Source organism: Callorhinchus milii, unplaced genomic scaffold (assembly GCF_018977255.1).
Source record: "Callorhinchus milii isolate IMCB2004 unplaced genomic scaffold, IMCB_Cmil_1.0 Scaffold31, whole genome shotgun sequence".
Classification (NCBI taxonomy): domain Eukaryota; kingdom Metazoa; phylum Chordata; class Chondrichthyes; order Chimaeriformes; family Callorhinchidae; genus Callorhinchus; species Callorhinchus milii.
This window is the reverse complement of record NW_024704772.1, coordinates 809,276-822,250: the sequence shown is the minus strand read 5'-3', so window position 1 is coordinate 822,250 and position 12,975 is coordinate 809,276. Positions and strand designations below refer to the sequence as shown.

General features: G+C 47.1%; 1 protein-coding gene across 12 annotated transcripts in view; it reads left to right on the top strand.

Moving 5' to 3' along the window:
• Window positions 1-12,975, top strand: part of tnrc6ba (trinucleotide repeat containing adaptor 6Ba) — a 53,867-nt gene that overhangs the window by 14,019 nt on the left and 26,873 nt on the right. Inside the window, exon 1 of one of the 12 annotated variants that reach the window (XM_042344965.1) lies at window positions 1,967-2,062. The exons of the other annotated variants lie outside the window; for them this stretch is intronic. Within the exon in view, the coding sequence (XP_042200899.1) occupies window positions 2,058-2,062 (5 nt within the window). The 5' untranslated portion in view covers window positions 1,967-2,057. Of the gene's footprint in view, window positions 1-1,966; window positions 2,063-12,975 lie in introns of those variants that run through there. 12 annotated transcript variants of the gene reach the window in all.

Below are 12,975 nucleotides of genomic sequence, written 5' to 3'. Positions count from 1 at the left end.
AATATATAGTTATTGGACATTGACGCCGTTTCCAGTCGGTTTTACTCAGTTTTACTGCATTTTAAAATGAAAGGCACGAGGTATATGAAAAAATCCTGGCGTTTAGGTCAGGAGGGCGGCTCAGATTTACGGTAAACTGGAGTCTATGTAAACTCACGATTATTGCAAGTCACAATCATATTCATATCATATTCTTTTGCGCTTAACAGCGCCGGTAACATCGGAACATCTCGAAGCGCGCAAGATGTTTTGATGTGACACGCGCAATTCTGAGCAGGGTGTACGTCTGAGCAGCCATTTTGTGCACATTGAGGTCCCGCAAACAACTGTAATAATAAATCCTGACATTTAATACATCGACAGGACGCCCCAAAGCGCTTCACAGGATATACTGTGATAAAGTGCAGTGACTGTATTTTTGTGGGCGAACCATGACGTGAATGATGTGTGTGTTTATAGTGTGCGTGTGTGTATATGTATATGGTGTGTATATGCTTTGATTGACAGGTGTATATTATGGTGCGTATGGTTTATATATAATGTGTATATATCTATTACAAGGTGCCTGTCGCTGTGATTGACAGGATGATGGGGTACTGTGTATGTATGCTATGTATGATGCTGTACGTATGATGCTGTGTGTATGGTACTGTGTACATGCTGTGTGTGTGTATAGTGTTGTGTGTATGATACTGTGTACATGGTGCTGTGTGTGTGCTGTGTACATGGAGCTGTGTGTGTGCTGTGTACATGGTGCTGTGTGTGTGTACATGGTGCTGTGCAGTGTGTGTGTGTATACAGTGTACATGGTGCTGTGCAGTGGGGGTGTGTGTGTACTGTGTACATGGTGCTGTGTGTTTGTGTGTGTACTGTGTACACGGTGCTGTGCAGTGGGGGGGTGTACACGGTGCTGTGTACACGGTGCTGTGCAGTGGGGGGTGTACACGGTGCTGTGTACACGGTGCTGTGCAGTGGGGGGGTGTACACGGTGCTGTGTACACGGTGCTGTGCAGTGGGGGGGTGTACACGGTGCTGTGCAGTGGGGGGGTGTACACGGTGCTGTGTACACGGTGCTGTGCAGTGGGGGGGTGTACACGGTGCTGTGTACACGGTGCTGTGCAGTGGGTGGGTGTACACGGTGCTGTGTACACGGTGCTGTGCAGTGGGGGGGTGTACACGGTGCTGTGCAGTGGGGGGGTGTACACGGTGCTGTGTACACGGTGCTGTGCAGTGGGGGGTGTACACGGTGCTGTGCAGTGGGGGGGTGTACACGGTGCTGTGCAGTGGGGGGGTGTACACGGTGCTGTGTACACGGTGCTGTGCAGTGGGGGGGTGTACACGGTGCTGTGTACACGGTGCTGTGCAGTGGGGGTGTGTACACGGTGCTGTGTACACGGTGCTGTGCAGTGGGGGGTGCGCGGTGGCTGTGATTGACAGGACAATGGGGGTCAGGTGACCGGGAGGCGGGGTATAAAGACGGCCGCGAGGCGGCGGTGGGGAAGTTTCTGCCAAAATGGCCGCCGCCGCCGTCGGCCTCTGAGCGCCTCTCCCGCCCTCTCTACCTCCTCAGTCAGTCCGTCCGTCAGTCAGTCCTCTCCTCTCCTCCTCGCCCAGACCGCCCGCCCGTCCTCACTCGCTCGCTCGCTCACTGCTGATCTTCACGCACGGCAGCTCGGACGGCAAGAAGAGAGAGAGAGAAGGAGAGAGAGAGAGAAGGAGAAAGAGAGGGATAGAGAGAAGGAGAGAGAGAGGGGGAACAGGGCCTCTGTCTGTGTCTGTGTTTTTAGTGTTGTTGTCCCCCCTCAGTGTTTTTTTCTCTCGCTCTGCCACTTCTTTTTCTTGTTCCCCTCCTCCTCCCCCCACTCCCCTCTCTCCTCCTCCTCCCTCCCCCCCCACCTTCTCTCTCTCTCTCTCTCCCCCTCCCAACCAACCACCACCTCCCTCCCTCCCTCTCCCTCTCACACACACACACACACCCTCTCTCTCTCTCTCTCTCTCCTCCATTCTCGCCCGCGGATGCCTCCTCGACTCGCTGGATTCCTGCACTGCTGCACTTTATGAGGTTAGCCGTCGCCTCTTTAAGGGGGGGTTTGGTTTGTATGTGTGTGGGGGTGAGGGGGGGGTTGGGGGTTGAGGGGGTTGGGGGGGTATGTACTTGTTTTATTATTATTATTGACTTGTTTTTAATTTCCCTTTCAAACCCTTCCCTCCTCCATTCCCGAGGCCCACACACACACACACACACACAGAGACAGGAAAGCCCAAGGCTTTGGCCCTCTCTCTCTCTCTCTCTCTATTTATTTCTCTCCCTCTCTTGTTTTTTTTACACACACACACACACACACACAACTGTCCACATAGCCCCCAACTGTCTTGAAAGGATTTTTCCCCAAACATATACATATATATATATTGTACAACCAGATGTTCTCTTTTTTTCTCTCTCTTTTCTCCCCCTCCTCCCTCCCTTTCTCTCTCTCTCTCTCTTTCCCCCTTCCCCCTCTCTCTTTTTTACACACACACACACACAACACAGGCCCCAACTGAAGGGAAGCTTTTTTTTAATAAAAAAAAGATATGCAACTAGATTTTCTCTTTCTTCCTCTCGCCTCCCCTTTCTCTCTGTGTTTTTTACACGCACACTTAACAGACTGTCTTGAAGGGAAGCGATTTTTAAAAAAAAAAAGATGTATATAAGCCGATATTCTTTCTCTTGTGTCTTGTTCTCTCTCTCTCTATATATATATATATGTGTGTGTGTGTACATTATGTGTATATGTTATGCGCGGATAGAGTGAGAGAGAAATAACATCTAAAAATTTATCCGTGAGGATGTGGCCCCAACTGTCTTGAAGGGATGGGATTTTTTAAAAAAAAATAGATGTACAACTAAATATGCTTTTTCTGTGTGTGTATGTGTGTATATATATATATGTATTAAATATATATGTTGTGCACACACAGAAAGATAACACTAAAATTCATGTGTGAAAATGTGGCCTCACATTTTTTGGGGGGGAATTTTATTTTAAAAATAAAGACGTATAATTGGATATTCTTTCTCTCTTTCTATAGATTCATATAAATATTGTATCTATATATTATGCGCACATAGAGAGAGATTACATCTTAGAATTTATGTGTGAAAAATGTGTACATCTGTCTTTAAAGGAACTTTTTAAATACATTTTTTTTTAAAAAAAAGGGTTGCAAAGGTAGCCCAGGCCTAGATGAAGAGGGGGTTTGTTTGCAGGGTGCACACACACACACATTTACAACGGTCGGTCGCTGCGCTCAAGTGAACTGTGAGTAACTTGCATTTTTGTGTGTGTGTGTGTCTCCATGTGAAGATGCATTGGCTGAAATCCCTTGTTTTTTCCTACCTCTTCCCCCCCCACCTCACAACACACACACACACACACACACAGGCCTCTCTCGCTCTTCCCCCCCCCCCGCCCCATTCCAATTTTTTTTTCTGTTTGAAAAGAAAGCAGCTTGCTTTTCAGCTTCTCTCGCGCTCTCACTCCCTCTCTCTCCCACCACAAATAACCACCGCCGCCCCCACTCTTGTCTCTCCCCCACTGTGCAGATTTTCACCTCCTCATCCTGGCTGCCCCAGTTATTTACAGCAAGCGGGGGGGGGGGGTGTTCCGAAGGCTAGCTCAGAACCTATGTTTTTTGGGGGTTATGTGGACAATTTTCAGTGCATTATCATTTTACGAGCAGTTATTCCTCCCCAACACCACATAACTGCAGAATAACTGGTTAAACTTTATTTTTAGCACTGCGGCGAAACCAAAACTGCATAAAATTAAAATAGATTTAGTTAAAGAGCAGGCAAAGCTGCACTAACAGGCACGCTTTTATAACAAACCATATTAAATCTAATTTGCATTTGCAGGGGGAGCTTGGCAGGGCTTTCTGGGGCCTGGTTGTATTTAACTATATAAACTGGCTATCCGGATACCAAGCCACTTCCACGTTTCGCCAGGCTACTTAATCGTGAACGTACAAGCGCCTAGTTTCTGAGCATTGTTGGTGAACTCTTGTGGCTTCTGAGAATAACGTTCAGAGTAAAGTTTGTCATCCCATCGCAGTTGTTGCGTAAGGTCCTGTGAAGTTTACATGTCCAAGGTTTCTTGTTTGGCCTGAGGAATTTTGTGGCTGTTAAGTTTTTGGCCGTGGTGAGCTCGCCACTCAGTGTTGTGCTGCTGGCAGTGAATGCGTTGAATTAAGTGCTTGGTTTGCAACCTAGAGGTTGTAGGTTCAAGTCTTCCAGTTCTGACCTGACAAGACATTCTTCCTCCCACTGTTCAGTCAGTCATTGGTTGTGAAGGTTGTAATTAATGTGTTGCTATCGGAGCATTTGGAAGTTGGGTGTGGGGGAGAAATAGAAGAGCATCTTCTCTCCCTCACGGACTGCATCAGTCGCTGAAGCTGCTGCCTTGTGCAAATCCCATTCCCCCAACCTTTGGAACTGCAACCTACAGTCCCTTTGCCTCGCTTCCCTCCCTTGCCTCCTTCAAGGCACGACGCAAGACCCTTTTCTTCGACCACACCTTCAGCCACCATCCTACCCCTGCCCGCCACTCCTCCTGGTCCCACCCCCTGCTCGTGTCCAGATCCTTGACAGTCCAGCACCTTGGGACGTCTTCCCGACGTGAAAGACGCGGTGTAAATGTAATTTGTTGTTGTGTTGAGTTTGCTGGTCTCGGCACGGCTGGTGGTCTCAGTGCTGCAAATGACTTCAAAGAATATCGACAACGACAGAGAACAGCCAGAGCTCCTGCTTGTTGTCTTCTGCTGGAATGTCCAGGCAAGATCTGGCCGACCTTTTATCTTTTGCTTTTTAAACACAACCCCTTCTCCCCAACCATCATTTTGGATAAGATAAAACCATAAGGGAACAGCAACCCTAGTTAATGGAGCGCCTTTCACTTTGGGCGGAAGCCTCATCCCAGCTCACTGCGCATTTCTGCACTCCCGGGAGTCAGTGGCCTTGGTGTGGGAGGGGGGGGCAGGTGGGGGAGTGTGAGTAGAGATGGATGGGGAGGAAGAGCATCAGTATCTTTCCAGCCGGCTGATTGCAGTGGAACTGGCTGTCTGAGAAGCCTTCTCTGTTAAGTCAAATATCGTTTGCATGTTTTGCATCGCTTCTCTCCACTGGAGATTGTCCTGATTAGATCAGTGAGTTTGTTCACAGCCGGTCAACTTTGATTATTATTCCAATATGCAGTCTCTAACCCCTCCCACCTTCACCCCCCCCCAAAAAAAAATCCAATACATTCGTTTGACACCTGTTGGGTGGAAGGTCGAGGAGGCTGAATGCTAATTGGTGAAAGTGTAAACCTCACTGAGTCTGGAAAATGTGCTGATTTTTATTTAAAAAAAGATTGCAAACAGGTTTCAGTAAAAATATCTTGACTGTGGGGACAGACTGGTTGCATGACTTTGGCCTTGAGTCTGAGCCTATCCTGCCTTTGGAGCTAGGATATGTTGCCATGGTTGTGTGGGGATTCAGACTACAGAAATTTCAGAGATGTGAGTGAATTATGAAACCCAATGCTAGTGCTGTGGTATATCCACACTATAATTTGTTTTGAAAGCGCCAGTCTAGTGGTTTGCACCAGTGCCAACTTGGTCGCCTGCCCGTTCAACTTTGGTAGGCTCCAGGTTAAATTCTCCCTCCGCTTCCTCCTGGCATTGCCGTTTACCATCTCGAACTTTCCCTTTGCTCTGTGATACTTGGTTTAAAATTTGGGTGAAGAGTGAGTGGGGGCAACCCTCCTTCTCTCACTCCTAAATGGCCTAGCTCCAGTTAGACAGAGCACTTGGTGGAATTTTGCCCAGACTTAGTTCTGAAAGAGCTATCCTTATTTGAGGGATTATTTAATTGAGGTTTTTAAAAATAATAAAGGGATTTGATAGGGGACATCATCTTAAAATTAGAGCTAGGCCATTTAAAAAGTGAAATCCGGAGGTAGTTTTCACCCAAAGGCCAGTGGGTATCTGGAACTCTCCCTCCCTCAAAAGGCTGTGGATTATGGCTGGATCCATTCACATTTTCAAGACAGAGGTGGAAAGATATTTGTTAGCTCAGGACATCAAGGGATATGAGGCAAGGGCGGGTAATTGGAGTTGAGGTACAGATCAGCCATGATCTTACAGAATGGTGCAACAGGTTTGAGGGGCTGGATGGCCTCTTCCTGTTCCTATGTTCTCTCAGATTTATAATGTTGTGGTTTATGATGTTGACAAAGTGGCAGGAGATGGAGCGCTGCGTTCCATGTTAGCAAGGAGGTGTGACCGAGGCGGCCCTGTCTCCCCCCACCCCACCCCACAGAAAGGCACTTGTTGGCAGGTCCCAGCATGGCATTCGTATCCAGTCTGGGGAACTCATTGGCAGAGAGCCACCTGCCTTCTGGTCTGAAGAAGGAAGTCTTGACAGCGGGAGGTTGTTGCAGAGGTCCTTGGGTGGGTGAGTGGGAGGAGGGGGCGGAGTGATCTATTTTGTGCTGTACACAGCTGCACATCTGTAAGGCATTCAGTTTCATACAAGATTCGGTTGCTCTGAGCTCGGAGATTTGTAATGTGGAGCCGAGTGGCGGGTGAAAGTGACATGAGCAGAAGGGATTATTTTTGCAGAGGCATCGATTACCCGGTGGGGTGGTGGTAGGGATTGGTGTGGAGGGGAGAAGAGAGCCAGGGGTGCTGTGCTGCTCCTGATTAAGTAGTAATCTGTTGGAAGTGGCCTTCCTCAGCTGCCCAGGGTATATGTAAGAGCTTACCAAATATTAATAATAATAATCCTTGCATTTGATACAGAAATTGATGTCTCTTTCACACCAACCGTGTGTCTGTCACCCCAGCTTTTCCCAGCTGGTGTATGTACGGTCAGGCATGTTTGTCCACGTACAAGCAGTGCCTCTGGTTTCTGCTTGCACTGAGCAATCTACACGCACAGCAGCCAACCTGCCAAAGATCTGAGGCCAATTCCCACGTTAGATGTTGTGTGAGAGGCCTTGTGCAGGGAGCGCGAGTGCTTCTCTGCTTGTACATTCTGCTCGTTGGGCAAGACGTGAGCTGCTTTTCAGAGGACTCAAAGAGAGCGACCAACTAGAAGGGGAAATAAAATCTACCAGCAGTACATTTTGTTCATACTCATGTTCAGGATCAGGCAGAAACGGTTACTTATTTTTCTGGTGTATCTGTAGAAAGAGAAGAAAGAACTTGAATTTGATAACGTGTTATCATGACAGCATCTCAAATTACTTATCAGTTATCACTGAGTTATTTTATAAGCAATCTTGGCAGTATTTTGCGCACAGTAACGTTCTGCAAAGCAACCATGAGGTGTGCTGAATGGCCCATTAATCTCGAAGATTGGTGACAGAAAACAGAAGCTCCCTTTCCTTTTGCAGATAGTGGGTGGGATCTTTCCTGTCCACCTGACCAGGCAGTCAGGCTCCAGTTTGACATCCCACTCGCCTAATACTGTACTGGAGTAGCAATTTAGACACTCCAATACAGTATTGGGTGAGTAGTTCACTTGTAATCTATTCCAGTCAGCCCTGTGCTGTGTTTACTTGGAAACTCCTGAAAGTTAAACAATTTGAGTAAGAAAATGGGTGGGTCGGCCTTCCTGCCTGCCCACCTGAATCGGCCAATATTGCCTTCATAGCCCAGTGATTTTGTTTGCTGTTTTTCCTCTGGAACAGGTGTAATACTGGAGTAATTCCTGCCATGACGTGTAAGTAAAGTTCTCCAGAGAGCGTCTTGCTAGATGATTGATAGCTTGGTATGGTGTGTGTTGCAACGTTCAAATTCGGTGCAGTTTATTCCTGATTCCCAGGACATATTGCAGCCCACATGCTATTGTTTTTCATTGTGTGTAAACCATACAAAGCTGTTTGTATGTGCTGGGTGTCACAGCCTGCTCTTGTTGTGGATGTAGTCGAGGGAAGTCGGTCCATTAGTACCTGTGAGTCAGGGGCTCGAGCTTACAATTTCACACTAAATGGTTTGACTTACGTTTCCCTGTACATTTCATTACTCATAGTTCATTCTTGTGAGCCCCTGATCCCTGGGTCCACAATGGAACTTAGTGCAAGTTGTCATTTCTCCTGTGTGAGTCTAAACTAACTATTGGCAGTGTATTGGGTCATTGGGGTGGATCAAAGCCCAACTGATGCAAGTGCTCTGCGACTCTACCCTCTGAGGGGCGCTATATAAATGCATGTTGTTGTTGATGCTGTCCGTTACTTCCCCGCGAGAATGACTGACTTTATAGTGATACACAACAAATTATTGCATCCCTTCCCTCAACCTGTGGAGCACTGAAGCCAATTGTAGCGCGCGCCTGCTCCCCCTCTCCCCCCCACCTTTGAGATCAGCTAACTCAGCGCAGAGCACAAAAGAACCTGTGACCTTCTGGTCTATGTGGCTTAGTCCTGTATCGTACTCACTGAGTCAGCTGGGTGGACCCTCGTTTTACAGGATGGTTTGAAGGTTGATTTTAGATGCGTTTCACTTCTATAATCCTTGCATTTGGTAGAGCACCTTATACGTCTATCAGACGTATCAAAGAGCTTCACAGAATACACTGCAGATTGTATTGACTGTGTGTTTTGTGGGCGAAACGCGGCAGCCAATTACTCACACTGGTGTACCTCAAGCAATCATGGATTGAGTGACCAATTTCATTTGAGGGATGGTTGACCTGGGCACCGACCGGGCTGAAATGAAATTGCCTTTTTGCATAACGCTGCGGAATCTTTAACACCCACCTGAACAGGCAAAGGGGACCTCAGTTTAACAGCTCATCCAGAAGATGGCACCTCCAACAATGCAACCGTAAGCATAGACTGTGTGAGTTCAAGTCTGACTCACCGAGGGAAGAGTGAGCCAAGCGGCCACCTCTGTCTGTAGTTTGGACTTCGGTGAGGGACAGTCAGCGATAAATGAACTACTGAGGTAGAATGATTACAGACAGCCCTGCATTTTCAGTGCCCTTAATTCAAGTTGTAACTCACCTGCTCTTGACCCTGGCTTGTCTTGCGTTAAAGCTGCTGAAGCCCGACCAGACAAACCACTTCCTGGCAAATAGCAGCTTAGAACAAACAGATTAGCAAATCTTCTCCACAGCTTGCTGTTAATTTGACCCCTGTTGCAGTTGGCAGGGCTGTAATTGTTTCAATGCTTAGCGGGAAATGCCTCAGTGCCATCCAAATTCCTGACTGAGGTTCCAGTGTGTGTTGGCAGTCCATTGACAAGTGGCTCAAGTTCCACTATCTTCACTGCTGTTCTTCTCCCACCCCTCCAGACCAGCTCTCACCTTTTTAATAACCCAAGTAGCTGTCATCTCTCACGCTGCTAGTCTCTGTAAGGTAATAGGGTAATAACCCCTTCAAGAAATAATAATAATTTGGTCACTCGATCCGTGGCTGTTTGTGGGCCACTGCTGCGCGCAATCGGCTGCCGCGTTTCATCCACAAAATTCGGTTTGCGGTGTATTCTGTGAAGGGCTTTGAGCCGTCTCAAAGACGTGATAAGAATTAGTATTATTGATATCACCTTTCTGGAGCAGGAAATGAGAGCATGTGGTTTCAGTCCTGGTGCAGTTTCTCCCATTCTGCGGGACTGCCATTTTGAGCGGAGTGGGAGTGTTGCCAATAGTTGGTGTGACATTATCAGGGCTGAGCAGCTGCTCGTGGTGTACGCTGAGGTCTAGATGTCCTATCAGAACTGTGTTATTGTGGGGCTGGCCACAAGTTCACAGGTGACGGATTTGTTTTGCACAACTCCATGGTTTTAAAGTAGAGTATATGGACGTGCATATATTGTTGGAAATCTTTTCATCTGTTGTGAGTCATCATGGGGGTAGCCTTTATGAATTACATTTGTTGTTGTTACTTGAAATGCTGACTCCATAACCCCTATACACTGACTATACAACTAAAGCCTTTCAATAGTTTCTGAAAAGGCTGAGTTAGGTTAAGCCCCCACCAAATTTACAGTCAATTCACTTTACACTGTATTCTGTGAAGGGCTTTGAAACGTCTCCCAAGATGTGATAAGGATTAAATGCAAGGATTATAATTATTTTGAGTTGAAGTCTCACTCCACTGATGGCATGGAACTGAAGTGCATTTTACGTGTAAAGTATTTTAAATTCCAACAGAATCTGAATTTCACCCAGAGACTAATTGTCCGTCCGTTGGGAGTAATTGTCTTGTTGGGAGGTTTTGGGTGGTATAAACTGCAAGTGCGAAGCTTGAGTTGCAATTACTCCAAACGGCTGATGTTTTAACGCATGTGGGTGGGAGTGGGAGCTTGTCAAATAACTGTGTAATACTGTCTCTCTGCTGAGTTGTGTTTTTTAAATGGTGGGGGTATCAGGCTTTACATATTCAGGTAGGATCCACAAAATATACAGTCAATTCACTTTACAGTATATCGTGTGAAGCGCCTTTGAGACGTCTCAAAGACGTGGTAAGGCGCTATGTCAAATGCAAGGATTATTATTATCTTTTAGTTCATCAAGTGACCGACTGGTGAGAGTTTAACTGACTGCATGAAGATATTGAAGGTGATAGCTACACTAAGAAGGTGGTGAGATTGTGTGTGTGTGTGTGTGTTGGGGGTGGGAGGGGCGGAGTGGGGGCAGTAACCTGGTGAACTGAACGTTTTGTAGTTGTTTTCCCTTGTGAGCTTTGGCTCTCTCCCTTACCAGCAGGGAGTGAAAGAGTGAAGGCTCCCCTTGCCTTCACCCACTCCCATCTGTCGCCATTTGTGGCCTCGCTGTCTGTATCTCCTCTGACCTCCAGTGGAATTCTCCCATTTCCTCCTTTGCCAAAGAAGCTTCCAAGATACTTAGTGTCCTCTCCCGCGCCAAATGTTTTTTATTCCTCAATGGCTCTTAATTCCCTATAAAGTCTGTGAATACTGCTCCCTTACATGTGATGTCTCTACAGCAAAATACAAGGATAAACATACATAAGACTTAAGAAATGTGAGACGAGAAAAATACCATCTACTCTGTGTTTGAAGGAATCAACATTTCCTGCTTCAGCTCTCTCTAGGGAGCCTATTCAACAGGTCCACTATTCACAGTTTCACTATTATAAAAAGAAAAGGCATATCGTGTTAAGTGATCCTTATTGCTTGCATCCATGCATTCTCCTTTCTCCTCCTGAACTCTTGAGATATTGGCCTTCCCCTCTCACCACACTCTTAATTTTTCATAAGTGGTTAACCTCCGTCAGTACACAGTTATAGACTGATCTAGTAATTGGGCCGAATGGCCTGTTTCTGCTGTAACTTATCGCTCGATTGTAACTTAACTTTTGTCTAATTCTCTTTATTTCCTCTCCCTATTTCTCTTAAACGGGGGTGTTATTCCATGGGCAATGGATGTGCTGTGCTTATTCACGTGTGTACAGTTCAATGTGCAGCCTGTTTCCGATAAAACCCGCTATCCTTTCCGCCCTGGCTCAGCCTTTATTCAATCCTGGGATTCTCTTCAATGATTAACAGTTGGTGCACCAATTCAGAAAACATTAAAAATAGGATTTTTGGGGGGTGGTGTAGGGAGAGAAGCTTTTGAGCTTTGTTGCATGATGACTGAATGTCGTATCGAGTGACTGTGAATAGTTTGCGGAAGCACAGAAACCACCAGTGAAATCTGACACCTCGGTTCGGAAATTCAAATAGAAGCTCACGACAACTCAGTTATTCCCAGTCCGTGCTGAGTCGGTTGTTTTCTTACTGAGGCACCGGTTGGGGCAATTGACTATAAATTGTAGCTCTCCCGGCCGAAGAAGGGAATGGATGAAACCAGGCAGGGTTGCTGCTTTGGATTGCAACAACAAATAATATTTACATAGTGCCTTTCATGTCGGGAGGACGTCCCAAGACGCTAAACAGTCAGGGATTTTGACCCGAGCTGGGGGTTGGGATCAGGAGGGATTGAAGGCAGGAAGGTGACTGAAGGCACAGTTGAAGAGGAGGGTCTTGAGACGTGTCTTAAAGGAGGCAAGGGTGGGGTGAAAAGGGCCTGTGGGATGTAATACAGCAGCCCTCGGCTGGGCAGTGAGTGAGCGAGGCGTCAGTTTCAGCAGTCGCTCGCTCCAGTTGGATAGCTTGGTCGACTGTCACTATTCTAATGGCATCTCCGGCAAGGTACCCTGGGACACCCAGAGCCTCTTTGTACTCGAGCAGAAGGAAAAGAGGAGCTAAATGCCTTCAGGCAGGGAGAAAAATTGTGATTTAAATTCCTAATGGTTTAATGTCAGGTGAGTAATTTGAAATGTCGTGTGTAGATGGCTGTGTGTAATGACTTGGCGTTTTTGTCAGAGGAATCTAATTTAAGACGTGACTTGAGGTACAGTGCCATCTTGTCTCTCTGGCTCCTGCTTTGCGTTGCTGCAGCACTTCCATTAACTAGAGCAGCAGGGTCAGGCGAGCTATATATAGCTTGCTTTCCTTGCCCTGTGCTGTGTGGTCTAGAAATCCCAGGAAGTCAGGAGAAGCTGCCACTGGCTGAAGCAGGAACTGGGGACTGATGCGTGTCCTGGGACTGAAAGGAGCTGGTCCAGCCCTCAGAGAGGCCCGGCTAGTGGTGCTCTCTACTGCTCTCAAATTAACTCTGTGGATCGGGGGAGTGGGGGGGCAGGGGGGTAAGCACATGTTTCTGAAGGAGAGAGGCAGCTTGACTGATTCAAGCATTGTTAGTGGGTATGAACATTTCTCACTGTTATGGAGGCATTTGAAGCTCAGATGGGCCACTTGTTAGGCCTTTGTGACTCAGTTGAGGTGAGAGGTTGGCGATAGATCATCCACTCTGTGTTCTTCTCTTTCCCAGATGTGGCAATCTGGTAGGGACAGTACAGTTAGCATTGGTGCTCTTTGGCGAGAGAGAGGAGTGATCAGCCAGGGCTTTCCCACTGCTGATCGTACCTTGACCATTGTTAGGGA